This window comes from Armigeres subalbatus, chromosome 1 (assembly GCF_024139115.2).
Source record: "Armigeres subalbatus isolate Guangzhou_Male chromosome 1, GZ_Asu_2, whole genome shotgun sequence".
Lineage (NCBI taxonomy): Eukaryota > Metazoa > Arthropoda > Insecta > Diptera > Culicidae > Armigeres > Armigeres subalbatus.
Window position 1 is genome coordinate 264,952,913 of NC_085139.1, and position 23,893 is coordinate 264,976,805.

A 23,893-nucleotide genomic window follows, 5' to 3' on the forward strand; every position below is an offset into this window, starting at 1 on the left:
CACTTAAGGTCGCGGTGGAGCTGTGCGCCGAAATACCTGAAGTGGGTCTCGCACCGCGCAGCCGAATTGATTATTCCAATCCCATCAGTTTCGGATGGGTCTTATCTTGCGCTGCGAGAGCTCTTTCATTTCGTCCGAGCCGGGGACCAAAACACACAGGCCCCCACTCGAAACCGGGAACCAGCCGGTTTGAATTAATTCGGCTTATCTCTACGCGCGAGTTTTCTCTTGAGTGCTTCGCTCCACACTCGACGGTTACGGTTCCTTTCCGATACGGTGCCGCCGCTGATTCGTCTTCTTCGCTCTGCGTAACGTATTCGAATTAAAACACTTGACTATGGGTGTCCGGAATTTATTGCCATTAAATCGTTATCGGGCAAAGATTTAAATTCCAATTCGTTTTCATTAGTGACTAATTTTTAATTGATTCCCGCCGAACGTCTCGCGCTGGTTGGCATTAGATGCCGCCTGCCTGATGCGATTAGAAAGCTCACGAGTGTGACGATCCAGCCTTATGCGGTAGCATCGTCCTTCTGGTCTTGTCCGTGGAGGCGATGCTTTGCATTAGATCTGCATCGCAACCAGAACCCTGATCTTTCGCTTCCAGTCTCGGAGGACTAAATCGACTGTGAGCATGTCGAATTGGGTCTTCTATTCATCTGCGACCCCGCCGGAATCCGTTCCATCCGTCCGGGCCACCCGTCTCGGCCGGCACACAGTCAAGCACAAAACAAGCGGCGAAATAAGCCTGAACCGTTGATAATTTTTGAAAAATAAAACTCATCTTTTGTTCGACTCGAATTCCAACGCTGATGGTCGAGCATTGTGGGCAGTATTGTGATCGGAGCCCGGACAAAAGTGGGTGCCCCGTTCGGCTCGGCTGCCGTTTGTTGTAATCTTCCCAAATTAGTAAATTGAACAAATTTTTCACCTTTCATCGTCATCACGACTGGTGCAATCTCAGGTGCAACCCTGACAGCATCCATCTCCATCTGCCAAAAGGGAACCCGTCCTCCGTTCTTTTCTTCACTCTGTGTCGCTTTTCATTATTCCGATACGTTTTCCGTCCCGTAGTTTCATTATCTTTCTTCTGCCTTTTTTCCGCTACGCCTCGTCTGCCCCAGTCTTTCATTCTCCCGGAGAGAATTATAATACACTAATGTATGCTCTTTCGGTTAAATAACATACCGAGTGCGCGCACCTTTGGAACAGAAACAACAGCATCAACAACAACAGCTGGGGAGGAGAAGCAGAAGCGAAAAGAAACGACGAACGGCCAAAGAAGAGCCCACGACAACGAAGAATGCTTTTTAATGTGTCTTAATATCCATCTCGCTCGCCGCGGCCGATGAACGAAAACGTAGAATTAAGTCGATGCCGATGGCAGGAAGCACAAGCGAACCGCGCCGCCGCCGCCGCTGTTTCTGCGGGCTTGCGTTGTTGAGCACGGCCCCTTGGTACCCATGCTATGGCAAAAGGGTCCCGACCACCGATCTCGGCCTACAACAGAGCCACAGCCACCGACCGAAAGAGAGGTTCAGGGAACGAAAGGGTTCCGTCAGCCAAGCTAGCATTCGGTGTAGGAAACAAAAAAAAGCGGGGCAATGAAGGAATACGTCGACGATGACGGCCCTTCTTTTCCCTGCGGAAAGAATGTTTTTGGGCGAAAAACCCAGAGTGATCCACCTAGCGGTGATGGTCATGATCGGTTTTCGATCCAATCTGCCGGTATTTGCTTGGCTCAGCAATTTGTTGACCGATCTGGTTAATTTGCAGGAAGTTAAATCTCTCGAAGTGTCACTTCTTGCTCACATAAACACATACACACTTACGGACAAACCCTCAGTTCATCGAGTTAGCTCGCTTGGTGTATGGTGTATGGAAAATCATTTATTTCGAGTGAATATTAAACCTTTCGATGCACGAGAAAGGTAAAACCAGAACGCTTTGACGGTGCTTCTGGCTGAACTGGTTTGGTGGCTTTGTGGAAGGTATTTGCGCAAAATTAGTGGATGTAAACAAAATTGTTGTCCTCCAGAATTGTTATGCGACGTTGGAACTACAAAATAGATCCTATTGAATGCCGTTGCGCCACATACTCACATATATTATGTCCTATAGGAGGAGCTTTTCAATTCAGCCTTGGGCAGTGTTTAGACGGCAAAAAATTTAAGCATATTAACAAATTAAACTCATCAGTTCCTCATCAGAAATTCATTCGAATTTCCAGGGGAAATTCATTCGAATTTCCAGGGGAAATTCATTCGAATTTCAAGGGGAAATTCATTCGTAGTCAGACGGAAATTCATTTGAATTCCCTACGGAAATTCATTCGAACTTCCAACGGAAATTCATCCGAGTTTTCAACGTAAATTCATTCGAATTTAAAGAGGAAATTCATTCGAATTTCCAACGGAAATTCATTCGAGTTTCCAACGGAAATTCATTCGAATTTCCAACGGAAACTCATTCGAATTTCCAGGGAAAATTCATTCGAATTTTCAGGGGAAATTCATTCGAATTTCCAGGGGAAATTCATTCGAATTTCCCGCGGAAATTCATTCGAATTTCCAACGGAAATTTATACGAATTTCCAACGGAAATTCATTCGAATTTCCAACGGAAATTCATTCGAATTTCCAACGGCAATTTATTCGAATATACAACGGAAATTCATTCGAATTTTTCGAATTTCCAACGGAAATTCATTCGAATTTCCAACGGAAATTTATTCGAATTTCCAACGGAAATTCATTCGAGTTTTCAACGGAAATTCATTCGAGTTTTCAACGGAAATTCATTCGAGTTTTCAACGGAAATTCATTCGAATTTCCAACGGAAATTCATTCGAATGTCCAACGGAAATTCATTCGAGCTTCTAACGAAAATTCATTCGAGCTTCTAACGGAAATTCATTCGAATTTCCAATGGAAATTCATTCGAATGATTTGAATTTCCACGGGAAATTCATTCGAATTTCCACGGGAAATTCATTCGAATTTCCACGGGAAATTCATTCGAATTTCCACGGGAAATTCATTCGAATTTCCACGGGAAATTCATTCGAATTTCACGGAAATTCATTCGAATTTCCACGGAAATTCATTCGAATTTCCACGGAAATTCATTCGAATTTCCACGGAAACTCATTCGAATTTCCACGGAAATTCATTCAATTTCCACGGAAATTCATTCGAATTTCCACGGAAATTCATTCGAATTTTCACGGAAATTCATTCAATTTCCACGGAAATTCATTCGAATTTCCACGGAAATTCATTCGAATTTCCACGGAAATTCATTCGAATTTCCACGGAAATTCATTCGAATTTCCACGGAAATTCATTCGAATTTCCACGGAAATTCATTCGAATTTTCACGGAAATTCATTCCAATTTCCACAGGAAATTTATTCGAAATTCCACAGGAAATTCATTCCATTTTCCACAGGAAATTCATTCCAATTTCCACAGAAAATTCATTCGATTTTCCACAGGAAATTCATTCGAATTTCCAAGGGAAATTCATTCGAATTTCTACGGAAATTCATTCGAATTTCTACGGAAATTCATTCGAATTTCCACGGAAATTCATTCGAATTTCCAAAGGAAATTCATTCGAATTTCCAAGGGAAATTCATTCGAATTTCCAAGGGAAATTCATTCGAATTTCCAAGGGAAATTCATTCGAATTTCCACGGAAATTCATTCAATTTCCACGGAAATTCATTCAATTTCCAACGGAAATTCATTCGAATTTCCACGGAAATTCATTCAATTTCCACGGAAATTCATTCGAATTTCCACGGAAATTCATTCGAATTTCCACGGAAATTCATCTGAATTTCCACAGGAAATTCATTCGAATTCCACGGAAATTCATTCGAATTTCCACAGGAAATTCATTCAATTCCACGGAATTCATTCGAATTTCCACAGGAAATTCATTCGAATTTCCACGGAAATTCATTCGAATTTCCACAGGAAATTCATTCGAATTTCCACGGAAATTCATTCGAATTTCCACGGAAATTCATTTCAATTTCACAGGAAATTCATTCGAATTTCCACGGAAATTCATTCGAATTTCCACGGAAATTCATTCGAATTCCACGGAAATTCATTCGAATTTCCACGGAAATTCATTCGAATTTCCACGGAAATTCATTCAATTTCACGGAAATTCATTCGAATTCCACGGAAATTCATTCGAATTTCCACGGAAATTCATTCAATTTCCACAGGAAATTCATTCAATTCCACAGGAAATTCATTCGAATTTCCACGGAAATTCATTCGAATTTCCACGGAAATTCATTCGAATTCCACAGGAAATTCATTCAATTTCCACGGAAATTCATTCAATTCCACAGGAAATTCATTCGAATTCCACGGAAATTCATTCGAATTTCCACGGAAATTCATTCCAATTTCCACGGAAATTCATTCAATTTCCACAGGAAATTCATTCGAATTTCCACAGGAAATTCATTCGAATTTCCACGGAAATTCATTCAATTTCCACGGAAATTCATTTGAATTCCACAGGAAATTCATTCGAATTTCCACGGAAATTCATTCGAATTTCCACGGAAATTCATTCGAATTTCCACGGAAATTCATTCGAATTCCACGGAAATTCATTCGAATTCCACGGAAATTCATTCAATTCCACAGGAAATTCATTCGAATTTCCACGGAAATTCATTCGAATTTCCACGGAAATTCATTCGAATTTCACGGGAAATTCATTCGAATTTCCACGAGAAATTCATTCGAATTTCCACGGGAAATTCATTCGAATTTCCACGGGAAATTCAGTCGAATTTCCAAGGGAAATTCATTCGAATTTTCAAGGGAAATTCATTCGAATTTTCAAGGGAAATTCATTCGAATTTCCACGGGAAATTCATTCGAATTTCCACGGGAAATTCATTCGAATTTCCACGGGAAATTGATTCGAATTTCCACGGGAAATTGATTCGAATTTCCACGGGAAATTCATTTGAATTTCCACGGGAAGTTCATTCGAATTTCCACGGGAAATTCATTCGAATTTCCACGGGAAATTCATTCGATTTTCCAAGGGAAATTCATTCGAATTTCCAAGGGAAATTCATTCGAATTTCCACGGGAAATTCATTCGAATTCCAGAGGAAATTCATTCGAATTCGGTCTAGACAATTTTCGGATTGGAAATTATCTCGACTTTCCTGGGCATAAAAGTATCATCGTGTTAGCCTCATGATATACGAATGCAAAAATGGTAACCTGGCTTAGAAACCTCGCAGTTAATAACTGTGGAAGTGCTTAATGAACACTAAGCTGCAAAGCGGCTCTGTCCCAGTGTGGGGATGTTATGCCAATAAGAAGAAGAGGAAATTCATTCAAATTTCCAGAGGAAATTCATTCAAATTTCCAGAGGAAATTCATTCGAACTTCCAAAAAAAATTCATTCAAATTTCCAACGGAAATTCATTCGAATTTCCAACGGAAATTTATTCGATTTTGCAACGGAAATTCTTTTGAGAATCAAAAACGAAAATTAATTCGAATTTCCAACGGAAATTTATTCGAATTCTCAACGGAAATTCATTTGAATTTATAATGGAAATGTATTCGAATTTCCATCGGAAATTCATTCGAATTTCCAACGGAAATTCATTCGAATTTCCAGAGGAAATTCATTCAAATTTACAGAGGAAATTCATTCTTATTTCCAGAGGAAATTCATTCCAGAGGAAATTCATTCGAATTTTTCCAACGGAATTAATTCTAATTTCCAGAGCAGATACATTCGATTTTCCAACAGAAATACATTCGATTTTCCAACAAATTAAATCCTTATATTGAAACGAGTGTTTGAAATGTGAATTTGTTGGAAAAATTTCCAACAAATTCACATTTCAAACACTCGTTTCAATATAAGGATTTAATTTCAAAACGGTAATTGCATTGCTTTGCAAAATGTTTAGTGATTTCGGTCCGGCTTTCGATGAATCCGTTAACTTAAGTAGTAAATGTAAAATATCCAAATAAATTGTAACTTAGCTACCGATGCAAATTGGTAAAATAATCAACGACGAAAGTCCGAAACTCATTATTAATGCCAAGCGATATTAATTGTTGCATAAGAGCATGCACTAGACTAGAGTAGTGTACAGTATAGAAAACAAGTTTTCCGTAAATGTTTCCAGCGTGTTGCAGCGAAATGTAATCAGCACGAATAGTTCGATAACATTACTGTCGTGATAATCATCAATCGCAACAATCACGTTCGCCGAATTCACGGCTTTTATTGCTTTCAACGTGGGATCTCCACCTCGGCAGGAGGGCCGCGTGAAACGCATTCCCTATTTCTACGCTGCCGCACACCTCTTTCTGACTTTCTGTCCGGTATCTTCGGGGCGAAATAGGGCTTTTAGTAGCGTGGCCAAAGTCCGCTCTTCATTATAGTGGCCAATATCTTCGCCTCGGTCTGCGTCTCCCCCATATTATACCTCGCTGTCGCCCAGGGAAAAGACGCGATCACTCTCTATACAGAGGAGTAGCCGATCATGATCTGGCCGCCCCTCTTCGATCGACTTGGATGGATGGAAACGTCCGATCCGCGTTGGACGATCGATATTCTGCTTCTCATATCCTTCGCTTGGAGCGGACGGCACGGCGGCGGCGGTCTGTTCGACGAATTTCGACGAACCAAGGGTGTGCTGGGCGTGCCGCAAATTGCAGAGCTAATGACAGCTAAGAATTTGACTGGGTTCCATTCCATCGTCATCTTTTGTGTAAAATTTTCTCTATCTCCCCTTTCATCTCTCAGGCTGTCTCTCTTTCGACGTGGATGAGTTTTTCGCCCTTGTTTTTTTTTTTCGAAGTGACATTCCTGGAATTTCACCCTCATCGGTCGGTTTTCTCGACAAAGCTCATGAGAAAATTTTCCGAAAAATAATTACCACCGTCACCATCATCCCGTCGATACCAAACGAAAGGCATTTCCGATTCTAGCGAAATTCAGGTCCCCACCGGACTAATTGCCCCTGGTCCGCGTTACGGTCCAGCGGTGATGTGATAGCGTGGAGGAAATGTGTTATTATTTCTGGAACGGGGCCCACTGCAAACCGATATAAAAGACACCTGTCATCCATCGTGTACGGTGCACTTTGCCCAATCGGTCAAAGATGGCGCGCGCGCTCTCTCAAGCGAGGGGACAATTAATGCTGTCCGCTGTAATCAATTTAATTGCTCCGGTTTTGGAACGGCTCGATCCAGTTTCGTGGCCGGGCTAAAGGTGGCATTATTTCACGCTCGATCGCCTCCGGTCGATCGATTCCTCGGTGACATTCATCAACGGTGTTTCGTCTGTCTCTCCCTAAGCGCACTTTCCAACGCGAATGCGCTTCCAGACGACCGGACAAACCCCAGACATGGATATTACCCATCGAACCTATTACCCCGATCGAAGGTAATATTCACAGCGGAACGCCTCGAAACACGTTGGATGATGCATTATAATAATGTTATTATTATTATATGATACGGGCACGCCATAGCCAGGCAGGAGGCATTTTCACATCAACCGAACCACACTCTGCGCTATCCCGCACGGAACTCCACTCCGTTGAATCGGCAGCCAATGGGACCAACCGAGCGACGACCAGCCGAACGCTAAAAGTGTTATAGCCCCCATCGCCTGCCCGGAGAGGGCCACAACCGAGGCGGTCCCTTTCATCTTTGCTCAGATCTTTTCCGCTTCGGCTGCTTCTGCTTTGCGTTCTTCATCTTCCAGTCCCACTGCGCACCACCCTTCCCGTTCGCAGCGATGATGTGCCTTCCGGGAGCACTCACTGAACCATTTCATTTATGGCTTCCCTGACACTTTAGTAGAGCGCGCTCGGAAAAAGACTGCGATGCACAGCGCAGCAAATATGCATGATCACGAACCTCTCCGGTCCGGCTGGAACACGGCAAAAAAGGGGGACCGCAATGATTTATACCCGTGATCACCGCCGCACAGCGGGCATGGATGGGGTCCGATCGATATGCATTTGGAATCGAATCTTCGGCGATCGAAATCAACCCAGCTGTCACATTTGGGCAATTTTATCTCACCATTCCTTTTCCTCTCTTTTATCTATTTCAGATAACATCCTTGCGGCCGGTAATCGATTCCGGTTGCTCCAAGCAGGCCCTGTTCCTGTTCTGCTCGTCGTTGTTTCCGCTGTGCTCGGCCAATGCACCGCGGCCGGTGCAACCGTGCCGCTCGCTGTGCGAACAGGTTCGCAAGGATTGCTTCAGCGACGCCATCTTCAGCAAGCTGTGGCCCTCGTACCTGGACTGCCGGACGCTGCCCCAGCCGGAGAACCACGGACTGTGCATGCAGGTGAGGATCGTTTTCAAACAAAATATCGTTACGCGTGGTACATGTGATAAGATGATTTGAAGAATTTAGTGGTGCACAGCGCCTACAATATTGAATCGGCCGCCAATTTTTTTGTAGAAATTAACAGTTTTTCAATATCATTATTCATTTACATTTGAAATTTACATTTTTTGAATTTTATTTTCGGAAAATAGGAAAATATTGTTTTTTTGATGGAAAATTCTCTAATGAGTATCGGAATTGCACATCCATCCATTATCTGGGCATCCCGGAGACCCCAACCCGGCCGTTATAGGACCCAACTGGTCCAGCGTCCCGGGCATCCTGGGTAGAGGTATAAGCGGGTTCAAAAATTGACGGCGGCGATTTCTGCGTAACGTCGAAAACAATTTTAGCTGATGGCGTATATCCGCGTGATGAGAAGGCTTCCGAGTCTCTTGAAAAAAGGCTTCAGGGTATCTTAAAATGAGGCTTCCAGGCCTCTTGAGAGGAGTCTTCCGAACCTCTTAAAAGAAGGCTTTCCATCCTCTTAAAAGGAGTCTTCCCATCTTCTTGAAAAGAAGCTACTGAGCCTCTTGAAAGGAGGCTTCCGAGCCTCTTGAAAGGAGGCTTCCGAGCCTCTTGAAAGGAGGCTTCCGAGCCGCTTGAAAGGAGGCTTCCGAGCCGCTTGAAAGGAGGCTTCCGAGCCGCTTGAAAGGAGGCTTCCGAGCCGCTTGAAAGGAGGCTTCCGAGCCGCTTGAAAGGAGGCTTCCGAGCTTCTTGAAAGGATGCTTCCGAGCCTCTTGGAAGGAGGCTTCCGAGCCTCTTGAAAGGAGGCTTCGAGGCTCTTGAAAGAAAGCTTCCGAGCCTCTTGAAAGAAAGCTTCCGAGCCTCTTGGAAGGAGGCTTCCGAGCCTCTTGAAAGGAGGCTTCCGAGCCTCTTGGAAGGAGGCTTCCGAGCCTCTTGGAAGGAGGCTTCCGAGCCTCTTGGAAGGAGGCTTCCGAGCCTCTTGGAAGGAGGCTTCCGAGCCTCTTGGAAGGAGGCTGAGGCCTCTTGGAAGGAGGCTTCTGAGGCCTCTTGGAAGGAGGCTTCTGAGCCTCTTGGAAGGAGGCTTCTGAGCCTCTTGGAAGGAGGCTTCTGAGCCTCTTGGAAGGAGGCTTCTGAGCCTCTTGAAGGAGGCTTCTGAGCCTCTTGGAAGGAGGCTCTGAGCCTCTTGGAAGGAGGCCTGAGGCCTCTTGGAAGGAGGCTTCTGAGCCTCTTGGAAGGAGGCTTCTGAGCCTCTTGGAAGGAGGCTTCTGAGCCTCTTGGAAGGAGGCTTTGAGCCTCTTGGAGGAGGCTCTGAGGCCTCTTGGAAGGAGGCTTCTGAGCCTCTTGGAAGGAGGCCTGAGCCTCTTGAAGGAGGCTCTGAGCCTCTTGGAAGGAGGCCTGAGCCTCTTGGAAGGAGGCTTCTGAGCCTCTTGGAAGGAGGCTTCTGAGCCTCTTGGAAGGAGGCTTCCTGAGCCTCTTGAAGGAGGCCTGAGCCTCTTGAAAGGAGGCTTCTGAGCCTCTTGAAAGGAGGCTTCCTGAGCCTCTTGAAAGGAGGCTTCCTGAGCCTCTTGAAGGAGGCTTCCTGAGCCTCTTGAAAGGAGGCTTCCTGAGCCTCTTGAAAGGAGGCCTGAGCCTCTTGAAAGGAGGCTTCCTGAGCCTCTTGAAAGGAGGCTTCCTGAGCCTCTTGAAGGAGGCTTCCTGAGCCTCTTGAAAGGAGGCTTCCTGAGCCTCTTGAAAGGAGGCTTCCTGAGCCTCTTGAAAGGATGCTTCCTGAGCCTCTTGAAAGGAGGCTTCCTGAGCCTCTTGAAAGGAGGCTTCCTGAGCCTCTTGAAAGGAGGCTTCCTGAGCCTCTTGAAAGGAGGCTTGAGCCTCTTGAAGGAGGCTTCCTGAGCCTCTTGAAAGGAGGCTTGAGCCTCTTGAAAGGAGGCTCTGAGCCTCTTGAAGGAGGCTTCTGAGCCTCTTGAAAGGAGGCTGGGCCTCTTGAAAGGAGGCTTGAGCCTCTTGAAAGGAGGCCTGAGCCTCTTGAAAGGAGGCCTGAGCCTCTTGAAAGGAGGCTGAGGCCTCTTGAAAGGAGGCTTCTGAGCCTCATGAAAGGAGGCCTGAGCCTCATGAAAGGAGGCTTCTGAGCCTCTTGAAAGGAGGCCTGAGCCTCTTGAAAGGAGGCTTCTGAGCCTCTTGAAAGGAGGCCTGAGCCTCTTGAAAGGAGGCTTCTGAGCCTCTTGAAAGGAGGCTTCTGAGCCTCTTGAAAGGAGGCCTGAGCCTCTTGGAAGGAGGCTTCTGAGCCTCTTGGAAGGAGGCTTCTGAGCCTCTTGAAGGAGGCTTCTGAGGCCTCTTGGAAGGAGGCTTCTGAGCCTCTTGGAAGGAGGCTGAGCCTCTTGAAGGAGGCTTCTGAGCCTCTTGGAAGGAGGCTTCTGAGCCTCTTGAAAGGAGGCTTCTGAGCCTCTTGAAAGGGGCCTGAGGCCTGTTGGAAGGAGGCTTCCGAGCCTCTTGGAAGGAGGCTTCCGAGCCTCTTGGAAGGAGGCTTCCGAGCCTCTTGGAAGGAGGCTTCCGAGCCTCTTGGAAGGAGGCTTCCGAGCCTCTTGGAAGGAGGCTTCCGAGCCTCTTGAAAGAGGAAGTTTCTCGAGCCTCTTGAAAGAGGAAGTTTTTCGAGCCTCTTGAAAGAGGAAGTTTCCCGAGCCTCTTGAAAGAGGAAGTTTCCCGAGCCTCTTGAAAGAGGAAGTTTCCCGAGCCTCTTGAAAGAGGAAGTTTCCCGAGCCTCTTGAAAGAGGAAGTTTCCCGAGCCTCTTGAAAGAGGAAGTTTCCCGAGCCTCTTGAAAGAGGAAGTTTCCCGAGCCTCTTGAAAGAGGAAGTTTCCCGAGCCTCTTGAAAGAGGAAGTTTCCCGAGCCTCTTGAAAGAGGAAGTTTCCCGAGCCTCTTGAAACAGCTCAGGCTGGTGTAAAGGCCTTCTAACGCGTCATTGCACCAGACGACTCCGTTCTGGTTTGAGACGGTGTTTCCACACGATTGGTGCTTTGCGTTCAGGTCTCCGGCGATGATGAACTGCCCCTGCCACCGAGTGAGCTTGATTATATCCCTTCGTAGCTCGGCCGATGTGCCGTCGTCAACTTTGACTTGTGTGGGACAGTAAGCCACGATGAACGTGACGACTCCAACGGAGGTAGTGACTTCCTCTCCAACTCTTCGATTATTTTGAGCTTGAAATCCGGCAGCAGACGGCAGGCGATGTTGCTCCGCAAGGCGATTGCCACTCCTCCTCCCCTGGAGCTTTTTCGATCAAACCGCACCAGCCTAAAATTCGGAATTGTTGCACTTTCCTCGGGCTTCAGGTGGGTTTTGGTGATGAAAGCCGCGTCAATCTCTTCTCTTGAAGGAAATCGCTGAGCTCGACGATTTTGCTCTTGAACGAGTAAGCGTTCCAGTTTACCAGACCCAGCCTATAGGCCAATTTCAATTACGAAAAGGCATAGAGTGTAAATCTGGTCGAACCGGGATTTGCAGTTTTGAAGCCGCAAGTTGGCGGAATCCTCCGAAGGTAGAGGATGTTCAGCTTGCTGCCGGTGGAATCCTGGGGTAGGTCTGAGGCAGCAGCAGTTGCGAGTCTTCTTTGCGGTTGCAGTGGCGGAAGGATTTGGATCGTCCGCCGCGGGGGCGGAATTGTCAGGAAGATTTCGTTCGTCGAGCAATGAGGGCGAACTTCGGGCTGGACGATTTCTTGTGGAAGCTTTCTTGCGGATTTCGCAGAACTCCGCGCGTTTCGGACAGAACTTCATGGTGGCCCGGTGTTTTCCCAAAGTTGGCACACTTGGGGTCAGCCTCTTCCATTTGCTCGCACTCGTCGATGCAGTGGTCTCCAGTGGTGTTTATTTATTAAAATAATTCAACTAACAATGAATGTCTAAATGAATATTAGTTAAACTAATTAGTTACGGTCAGCGGTACGGAAAAAGTCTAGTAACCGATGACGAAACACGTCAACTGATGAATTAAAGTCAAAAATATCGAAGAATTCGTTGAAGCGGCGACTGATGAATCGAATTGGTTCGTGTAGTGCATAGTTGCTAGTCTGTGGCTCTAGAGGGTTAGGGACGAAAGGTCGAAAGACAAAACGTCGAAAGGACAAAAGGTCGAAAGACAAAAGGTCGAAGGTTCTCATTTGGTTTTGCTGCTGTTTGTGATTAGGAAGACGCATTATTGAAAATAAATCGATTCTTTTCAAGACCAACTTTCTATACAAAAGAAAGCTGATCCGAGAAGAAATATCTTCAATGTACAAAACACAGTCGCTTAGTTACGACCGAAACATCGCAACGATGTAATCACGTTGTCCAGTGTCAACCTTGCGGTTGTGTCTTGTACACAACTCTTTTGATTTTTCTATGTTTTCGTTTCATATAATTTGTACGGAAGTTAAAAACAATTTTCCAATTTTCTGTGAATTTTCACAATTTTAACAAGCAGCGTACAAACTATCCAGCTTTCCACGCTCGGTAATGGCTACTTGTTGGTGTGTAAAAATCAATCGGTCACTGTACTGTTTGACACTAGCTGGAGGAAAGCCCACTGGTAGGGCTTCCATTCCCGGAATGTTTCGTCCAGGGAGGACGACCCTACGTTGTGTTTACTTTCTCCAGGATTCAGACGACGAGTAACAAGAACTGTCGGCGACTTTACTAATGATTTATTACCTCCGAGAGGCAGCGTGCCAGCTCGGAGGTTACGATAACGATACTGTATTGATAGGAGACTCCCACCTTAGTTGTTTCTGAAAATATTTGAGACTGTAGAATAAGTTTGTTTGACCATTGTTATCCTAAGTTAGTAATCGAAATCTATTGTAACTTGATTTGTATAAAAACATCTGTGATACAGCGATCTATTCATCTGTTGAAGTTGACACTCCAAGGTGGGGAGTATGTTTGGACAACGCTGCTTTTTCGGTACGACGCCAATGGAACAGAGCTTTTGCCGGCTAACTATGGATTCGACGACGTCGAACCGTTGAAGGTGAAAGAAACCGCAATTTATCGCGATGAGTTGAAAGTGCCGAGTAGTAAGCTGGTTCTTGGGCCATCGAAGGGTGCTATTTTCGATGGATACATCAAAGGCTTCCCGACGATGAAACACCTTCATTATCATGGAATCCTCAAGGAAGTGCGAGTGAAGGTGTTCAACTTCCCCAGCCGAAATCCAAGCATGGTGGTGGTTATTGATCGCCCCCTGGAAGACTCTAAGAAAACAACGGAAGCATAGGCGCGCGAGCTACTTGGCCGTATTGTCTACGTTAGCAGGCCGCATCTCACTGAGGCTAAGGTAGTTAAGGTGACCGATGCGAAGCAGATATTTGAGATGGATCGCGAGCCTCAGGGAAACAATGACAAATTTTTCAGCACCTGTAGCAAAGCTATCGCCGAACATCACAACAACCGGTTGGCAATTGACTTAGGCGACATAGATCAAACGGTGCATGTGAAAGTATGCATAGGAAGCGAATATGTACTTAAAGATGATCGCTACGTGCTACACAAGCTGTGGTACATCGGGCAAACAATTTATCCCGTCCAAGCGGTCTTCACTAATTTGCAGGAAGCTTTGAAAACTTTGAAACCTTATCAAGAAATTCGAGAAATGTTCCCTGAAAATTGTTTGGTGTTTTTGCGTGCCATCCAGTGGTATGGAAGCATGGGTAACGTAATCGAGGTTACCGCGGGTCAGAAACGCATCAAGACAAGGTTTGAGATATACGAAGAGCCCAACTTGGATCAGATCGCGGCCATCAATGATGAAGCCAAGAGTCACTATTTGACCTTGCAAGATGGGGCCTCAATGATCGGAATATCTGCCAACCTTTTGAGCAAGCTTTCGTCGACTATTTATATGTTGAAAGGAGCGAGACGTTCGGTCAACGTGGATGAGGGTGGTAAAATGAACATCGGGCTGCAGTTGCGAATGGTTAGTCAAGATGTGGAAACGGTTGGATACACCCGAAAGGTTAATAAAACGTGGTTGTTTTCCGAGAAAGCCGTCGACGATCAAAAGTTATCACGAAAAGATGCCCATTTTGTTTGAGAAGCTGGAACATTTTGGAAAAAGTGACATTCTGTTTGAAGACGAAATTTTCGGCGAACAAAAAGACGATAGTGTGAGGCTGAAAGAGTTGGTAGCATGGATTAAAAACCAGGATCCATGCGATAAACCTGTGAGGAATTGTTTAAATCTGGCGAGTATCAACACTACAACAATGGAATTGAAATTTCAACATATGCGAACGTTTCTGGAAGACAACGCTAGCATTTCGATTCGATCCTGATCCTGCAACGTCCTCAAACCAAGTGATGAAAGTGAGAAACATTGTGAATCATGCCGTTTAACAACGAAGAATTACCATCACTCCCAGCTACGATGGTGTGGCCCAATCGGTAGCCATCTGGCAAAGTATGTACGTTCTCGACTCATCTCGAGCTATAGCAGCTCTGGTCGAGGAACATGCTCACAACAATGGCGAGTGCGTTTGGCGAATTCTGGATTGGTTACCATATTTACAACGTTCTTACACACGCATTTTGAGATCGCTTTGCTTTCGCATCATTTACCGTTTAAAGGATCGTTTCGTGTACCCATGCATTCCTGTGACAGTGCTGAGCAAATTAAGGAACAAAAGCCGCTTCAGAACGAACAAAATTAGTGTGTTGGTTTAGGAAGAAACGTGTTTCTCAAACAATATTGTGTTGATAGGAGACTCCCACCTTAGTTGTTTCTGAAAATATTTGAGACTGTAGAATAAGTTTGTTTGACCATTGTTATCCTAAGTTAGTTATCCGATTCCCGGGATATATGTATCAGTTTCCCGAATTTCCCGGGAAATGAACATACTAACATATTTTGTAATAATTGTCTTATTTTTTAAATTTAATGATAACAGATTTTGGGGTATCAATTACAATTATTTACTAGCATCATCTCACTATTTGTTTCACTTTTGAAGAATCATACGGTGCATTCCAAAACGTGTTGACGAGAGGCGAGACAAAGAACCAGTTTGTATCTATCGTTTCTTCGGTAGGTCCAAACATCGGTAAGCGTTGTGAAGTTGAATTAAAAATTTAGTGTCTGCGGTGAAACAGCAGAGCTACCAGTGAAAAAAATGTTATAGTCAGAATCATTAAAGTACGACAATCAAGCACTCGCCTGAAAGCTCTATTTTATTTTGAATGGAAGAATTCTCATTTCAAATATTTTATTCATCTCCTTTAAATACATTCAAAGTCGAAAATGTGTTCAAAAGGACGTACATGAATAAAAATGGGAGTGCGTGTTTTCTCGCATTTCGGTCGGTCAATCATACTCATACTCAAGTGGACGTACATCAATGAAAAATGGTTTATCCTTTAGGAATATTTTATCGATAATAGAAGAGAAGCCGGCGTTGTCCAAAAACTAGAAAATAAATGCGGATAGAACCTGAAAAAGTTTTAAAAAAATATGAAAAAGTAGCACATAGCGGAGCTCATCAGGACACTGCATATCTTACCCTAGAGCCAGAGCAGATGCTGATACTTATGACATGGCGAACATTTTATAGAAGGAGTTAACGCTTTTCGAACTGAACAAAAACTTTCTCAACTTTCAACAACTCTTTCATCATTTGAGCATCCCTAATGTCGAATGTATATTTTCGAAATCATATTTTACGACAAAATTTAAACTACGATTTTGAATTAGTTTCGAGAGTTTTTTTTATATCCCGGGATCCCGGGAAATCCCGGGAAATTATTATTCCATTTCCCGTTTCCCGGGAAGTTGATTCCCGGGAAAAATGGAAGCCCTACCCACTGGTGTTCCTGAGGGGAAGGGAAAAAGGACTTTTCGCCAGTGAGTTTTCCTCCAGCTAGTGTCAAAAAGTACAGTGACCGATTGATTTTTACACACCGACAAGCCGCCATTACCGAGCGTGGAAAGCTAAATATCAACATATTGCCGCAAAGCATAATAGCACATAACATAAGTGTAACTTCGAAGAGAAGTCGTAGCAAAAAGTTGGCCCCCTTTTGCTTCTCGCCAAAGTTGTATAACTGGTACGGGGAACATCGTTCTGTCATCTGAGAAAAGCGACACGGAACTAAAAAGTGGTATAAAAGTAAAGCCCTGCACGGTCTAATAAATTAACCCAAAATTTGAATCACATTAATTGAATCACGGCGATTCGGTCGCACGAAAAAAAAAGTCTGTTATTTCACTTTGTATGCGGTACGTAGCCGTGTTTCGTTTTATTTTCTCATTGAATTCAATGAATTATGAGATAAAATATATGGTATTTTTAAGGTATCACAAATGATTAATTTCACCACATTAGGCATCCATTAGGCAACATAAATGTTGTTGTTGAACGCTTTTGAGATTTATTCAGATCAAGGGCCTATTAAGTTAGTTCATGTTGATAGAAATACAATCTGACCTTGACCTTGACCTGTGCTCTTGAGATTGAGTGAGCATTACGAGCACTGGTGAAGTATACAATTTTAATACCAACATTTGAAAAGGATTTTAAAAATAAATTTTTCAAATGAACGAGGATGAACAACACTCTTAAGCGATCACGTATCCAAATAATCAATTGAAATAACTATAATGTTTGATTTGAAAGCACCCGCCACAGTCTGACTAAGCACCTGCCACTAAGTCAGACTGAGCCCCGGTGACTCATTACAGGAAAGTCCATTGTGGCAGCTGGGCTGTCAACGGCGTTTGGTGGTCATCCTATGGAGGAAGTCAGAGTAGACGCGACAAAGAAGTTTGACAGTTTATTGATAATAATTATTATTCCTTCACGTGAATTGCAGTTGCAACCACAGAAATGCTAATAGATTACTAATTTCCAGTTGGAATACCGTGAATAATCAAAATTCGGACACACTCAAACTTCGGACGCTTCAATTCGTATGGGAAATTTTCTGAAATGTTTCATCGAAATGTTTCGTCAAGCTGGATCGGAAAGACTAATAGTTTTCGCTTGTTTAGTATAGTTACATTTTAATAAGACATGTTAAATCAATGCTACGAAATGTTTAAAAGACAGTCTGAGCTGTGCAGTGAAAATTCTTCTTAATCATTCGTCCCGGTACTGTGTAATCAGGTGTCCGAAGTTTGAATCTTTGTGTCCAAAATATGAATCCAGCCCCGCCGGTGTCCGAGGTTTGAATCAAACAGAAGCCGGACATTTTCATAAATTGCAAACATTCTTCGCAAAATCTTGCACATATTAAATTCGTAGTTCAAAGCTGAATACGGTGTGATTAAAAATGTGAGTTAACAGGATGATTGTATTTCAGAAAGTGCTTAAGCGTCCGAAGTTTGAGTTTGCACGGTATAGTGATATAAAAGAAGAAGCTTGGGATGCTCTTACGAGATCGACGAATCTACCGAAACCGTCTGCTAAACTATTAGCAATTGTTCAATAGCAAATATTATCATACATCAATATTGTATGTAACCTAGACTGATTCAAATTTTGACTTTTTCGCTCCCCTGTGCTTAAACGATTACATTAGCTATTTTAACAATCATCCTAAATTTTTAGCTAATTTGAGTGAGCACGCGCAACATAAAGTTTGTATGAAAATCGATATGAAAACAGTAACTTTTGGGTAAACCGTTCCACAACGCTTCCCATTAAGCTTCAAAAACGTATGAATACATCGACTACAAAAGCAAACGAGCAAATTTATCAAGGAAGCAGCTCGTCTTTGTTACGAATCAATTTGATGCTTACAAGAAAAGTTATTAAGGAAACACTGAATCGTGGGAAATTTAATTTAACACGTAAAAGAATAACATCAATATCAATAATGAGCATTTTTGTTTTCTATATAACTTTGCTTACAAAAGTCAAATCGCTTCGCAACAACAACTGTATTTCAGCTTAGGAACTGTTTAATGCAGTCGACGCGTTTATTATATTCTAATAGTTCATGGGCCACCTCACGGAACGATCTTTTACATCAATAGCGATTTCCATAGTAATTTTCATACAAACTTCAAATGACGCGTGCACAATCAAATTACATCCAAATTAGCTAAAAATTCGGTTTTGCATCGGGTTGCAAAAAAGTCAAAATTTGAATCACTCTAGTAACACACTGAAATCGGTTTTAACGCGGAGGATATGGGCCGCGTAAATTAAAACAACGTAAAATCCACGTAAATCCCAAAATATGTCTGAATGACCAGCGGAAATCCCAAAATTTTAGTGAAAAAAATCCCATAAAATGCGATTCGTGTAGAAAAAGCCAATATAGAAAAGACAGACGTAGTTCTATGTCAAAAGAGTGACTTTTTCACGGTAGGAATGATATTAACTTAAATACAGTACCCATTAATGGGTTAAGTCATCTCATCGTGTAAGGTTTGATTGTGTTTACTATATTTTTTTCCGTGTTTCGAAAGTGAACTGGTATAATGCCTTTGACATTACGATGTTCTCTATACCACCTCTGAATCTGTACTTGGGTACAACTTTTTGAACCCGAGTTACACATATGTTATGTGATAATAGGCATAACTAAATACTCATCCTACTCGGTTGGCATTGCACAAACAATACGTGTGAGATTGCAAGAGTTCGGCTATGAGCCTGGTGCTGGACATTTGATCCCATCAGTAGCCTCCTGAGCTGCGGAGGACGATGGCGGTCCTTCGTAGCTTAGTAGGGAAAAGCACCTGTCTAGCGTACTACTGGTTTTGTGGGATCAAATCCCACCGAGACCGAAGGAAGTGGTTACCCCCAATACATTTTTCGAACTAAATCTTTTACATATTGTGCAATTTCACAAATCGAGTTTCAGACATAGTAACGATAATAAAACTTGTGTGGAGCCGCCTCATAGTGCAATTGTGAGGCTAGGAATGGGCGTTTTTCGGAAAAATATCGATACTGCCGAATCGATGTTTTTATTGTCGAAAAATCGATGCCGAAAAATATCGGCGTTGGAACATCGATATTCCGATATATCGATACGCCCGAAAAATTAAAAGCACGAGCAAAAAAAAAAAAAAAAAACAGGGTTAGTTCAGATTTTTCATTTCAGGTCATCGAATCGCACATCAAAGTTTCGCTGTTTCGCAGTTTTTAACAGATTGTGCCTAATGTGCTATATTTTTGGAATTCAAAAAATCGAAATCCGATATCCGCAAGAAAAAATCGATACAGTCAAATATCGAACCTAAAAAAATCGATACGAAATATCGATTAATCGGAGCGAAAATATCGATTGCCGATATATCGTATCGGTATCGCCCATTCCTATGTGAGGCACTCGCTAGAGCGGTCATAACCTGGCAGGATTCATAAGCGACCAGGTGTTCGCATTACGCCAGATATTGCAGAAATACCGCGAATACAACGTGCCCAAGAGATGATCTTCTCAGTTGGTCAATGCGAGATGGATCGGGCGATGTGCGTAATTCGAGTTTTGTTTTAGGGGCATTCTCGAGTCCCTTTGAAACGGGAAACTCGGGCCTTAGTCTGGGTAAATAAATAAGTGACTCGAGCTTTATGTCTCAGCTACAGGATGGTTCGCACAGTAGAAATAATTTTTAGCCCAGCTTAGCCCAGTTTGTGCTGTTTATTATATTATAATAAACAGCACAAACTATGATATTCTAATAAAAATCCTTTATTTCACTAATGACACATACTCACGACGCGATTGCCAATCACTTTAATCGCACAAAAGTAATTAGGACTTTCGAGAAGTAATTAATTTCGGACTTAACCTTTTTCCGCAAAGTCGCTGCCAATTTGTTCGAGAAGAACGAAGGGCAATAGAAGCATTCTTTTTCTTCGTTCATCTCAGCGATTCTCTCGCAAGGCAACCAATGTTCTAGAGGGGAACACACGAAAGACAAAAACCGTCCAGCGCATATCTTTTGGGACCTGGCGGCGACGACGACGCCGCCGCGGTGGTAATTATCATTTGTCTGCGACTTTGGCGGTTCGATCCCAAATCGTGTCAAAGAGGTGGATCGAGACCTGCTGCTGCTGGATGCGTGTACGAACGAGTTTTCAATCAACCATCCCTGGCCTGTTTGGTCGCCATGTGTCATGTGCATCGCTTTTTTTACTTTTTTTTGTTTGAATCGTCGGCACTCGAAAGAACCCGCGATGGAACGAACGCAATCGGCCACGGATCGAAATAAGATAAAGTGCGGTGTCTATAAAATTGCTTTATCAAAAAAGTGCTTTTAAGTGGTTTTTCTTTTATGCCTTCTTCTAAATGTTCTGCAGCTATTATTGGACGGAAGGTCCTTCTTGGTGTATGAACGAACTCTTTTTTCCGTTAGTGAATCTTCAACACGCAGGCATTAATTTGAGCGCCAGTCAGGCATAAAGTCCCAAAGACTCTCGGAATCAGACGAGAAGGAAACATATTTTTGATAACTACTTTCAAAGTGATGCAGCCCGCTAATTAGAAGCACGATATGAATGATCTGTGCATAGAGCCGTTCTTTTTTTCACATCTGCCCTGAACGAGTCTGGTGGTTTCGTCTTCGACAAAGAAACGTAACAATCCGTTGGATGCGAATATGATGTTTGAATTACTGCTTTTAGCGTGGGTCTTAATTATAATGCACAGTTCTCGAACTCCAAACACAAGCGACAGTGTTGCTTTTGATTCGTACTCATTTTTGACGGTTTAAAAAGGAACAAGTTTCAAGACAATTGTACAAATCGTTACATTTTATAGGTGATCGATAGATGAAATTCCGTGTAGCGTTGATCACATCCATAACTATTCAAGCCAATCAAAGACGAGTAGCTTTAAGCAATCGGCATAATTATTTAATTTAATTTGAATTCGGTTTCACGCGACCATTTTAGGAATCGAACACATGTTTTCAATAATTCTACCAATAATCCAAACAAGCGTTCTAACCATTTGAATCTTCTCTTCACCCCTTACAGGTCCCACCGGAAGCCTCCGGCAGTGTTGAGAACAACCGCAGCAACCCAGCCGCGGCAGCTCCGACCATGCCCGTAAAGCCCTGGTCCATCTTCAACCTGCCACAGTTGCAGCACCACACTGCTGCACGCCAGCATCCCAACTCGCTGCTAGAACCCGGTGCCACCCGGCCCTCGTCCAACCACCATCCCAACCCGCCGCTGATCTGTCCCGCCAATTACACGCTCGACTACGACCAGTGCGTCCCGAAGTGCGGCCCCTCGATCGACGCCATGTACAACGCCCGCCAAAAGGAAACCATCGAGTTCTGGACGCTGATTCTGTCGGCGGCCTGCTTCATCTTCACGCTCATGTCGCTGGTCACTTTCTGGACCAAGTCCACCAAGTTTGAGTACCCCGATAGGCCACTGCTGTTCATGACCCTGTGCTACAACTTGATGGGACTGTGCTATCTCGAGCGGACCATTCTGCACAATCCACGCAAAGAACTCATCGACCTGCTGGAGTTTCGCCAGGACTGCAACATAACCTCTCAATGCCTGGCTTACTACATCATCAAGAACTACTTGCTCATCAGTGCCACCACCTGGTGGCTAATCTTCGGCATCTGCTGGTACCTCAGCACCGCGAAGCAATGGTCCTGCGAAGCCTTGGAGAAGAAATCTGGCCTCTTCCACGTAATGGCTTGGGTCGTTCCGTTCGCCTCACCCATCAGTGCCCTTCTCCGCGGAAACATCCAAAAGTTCGAACTGACAAACTTTTGCACCGCCAAGGGATTCACCGAAATTCCTGCCCTCATCCTACTACTTGCTGGAGCTACCCTCGTGCTCTTCGCCCTGATCGCCTTGAAACGCCTCAAATCCACTTGGAACCAGAGCGAAACTCTATCCAAAGTATTCGCCCGGGTGCTGCTCTTCGCCATCATCTACCTCATCCCCGCCCTTTCCGCCGTCATCTGCACTTTCTTCGAACGCATCGAAAACCCGATAGACCCATGTCTATCCACCGCAGCATGTTCTCCCCCGCCAAAGTTCTCCCTCCTCCCAACGCTGCTCAAGCTGATCCTTACCCTGATCGGTGGATCCACCACCGGCATCTGGCTGTGGACCAAAAACACCTCCGAACTGTCGAAAAAGGTCAGCGGAACCAACTCGGCTAACGGATCGCTGAAATCCGTTCCGCTGCTCAAGGTCAACCATCCAGCGGCGCTGTCCGTCGTGGGCGTCGGAAGCCCCTACCGAAGCACAACAACCTCCAGTGGTGGCGGGGGCGGTGGTTCCGTTGTGGCAAGCCATCAGAACTCCAACTCCAAGAAGTATCTCTACAACTCGGCGTACAGCACCGGGCTTGGCAGTCACCGGAGCGGCTCCAACGGGTATATGCCCGTTCGGATACACCGCAGCCTGAGGGGGTCCTCTTCAGGTGCACGAGGGGTTACTTCGTCGATTATCACGAGGATATGAGAACAGGCGCGGCGGTTTGTTGCGAGGGGTGAAAGCTTTAATGGAATTAGGGGTTAGAGTTGTGCGCACAAATAAGCAAACATTTTGATCACTGTGATATAGCGTTTATGGATTAGTTTTTAGGAAAACAGTGTTGATTAATCATTGTTCTGTATTTAAAATGTGACAATATTGTGAGAAGAAAACACTGTTAAAAAGTATTTATTTACTATGTAAATGGAAATTCAAATAATATTATTATAGGTAGTAAAGAACTTGAGCAGCTTCCTAACCAATGTATAGAATGCTGAGATTTACATAACTTAATGGAATGCTGTATACTTGCAATTACATAAATAGAGTATTCGATATGAAAAAGTTCTAATGTAGAGACATGAATGGAAATAATTGTTAAGGAATGCAGTTGATTGTATATTTTGATTAGCATCTTAATACAAAACCGAGAATAATAATTGTTAATTAAAATTGAATGTTTTTTTTAATATCACATACCGCCAAATACCATGACCTTGATGTTTCACCGGTACTGTTTTGATCTTTACGTCATTCTTTGTATATTGCTCTATCCATTGAGCCGAGTTGTTCCACGGTGGAATACAAACTTTAAAAGTTTACAAAACATGGTGAAACCCTGCCCATCAGTTTTCTGTTCGGTTCCAGATCTGTCGTTTTGTAGATGGTCAGTTTGTTACGACGGCTAATTCTATTTAATTGGAGCATCTTATGGACTGGGAAGTTGGTACGATTTCGGATTCACAACTTTCACAAACAGATTATTCAACGCGTTGAAAATTGCCATGTGATAGCTCAGTCGGCAGTGACCTCCCAAAAAAAAATTTAGCTGAATAAGCTATTTTTTTAACTGAAGGAGACTAATTTTGGTCATATAAGCGCTTTACCCACCTCCAATGTTTATTGGGCTGTCAAGACCTTGACTAAGATACTGCAATTCTGTTTAGACAGATTATCCAAATAGCTTGCTACTACCGGAGATGGCTCCCGAATGTACAATTTTATTTGATGACATGGATCCATACTATTCCGATGCCATTTGTGCTGAGTGACAGCCCAAAAGTTAATAAAAAACTT

General features: G+C 43.7%; 1 protein-coding gene across 2 annotated transcripts in view; it reads left to right on the plus strand.

Annotated features, from left to right (window-relative positions):
• The window catches only part of LOC134207290 (frizzled-3), a 170,404-nt gene extending 147,135 nt beyond the window's left edge, over positions 1-23,269 (plus strand). For both annotated transcript variants that reach the window (XM_062683014.1, XM_062683013.1), the window contains 2 exons: positions 8,140-8,379; positions 21,344-23,269. In XM_062683014.1, coding sequence (XP_062538998.1) covers positions 8,140-8,379; positions 21,344-22,804 — 1,701 coding nt within the window. In that variant the 3' untranslated portion in view covers positions 22,805-23,269. The remainder of the gene's footprint in view (positions 1-8,139; positions 8,380-21,343) is intronic.
• The last annotated feature ends 624 nt before the right edge of the window (positions 23,270-23,893 follow it).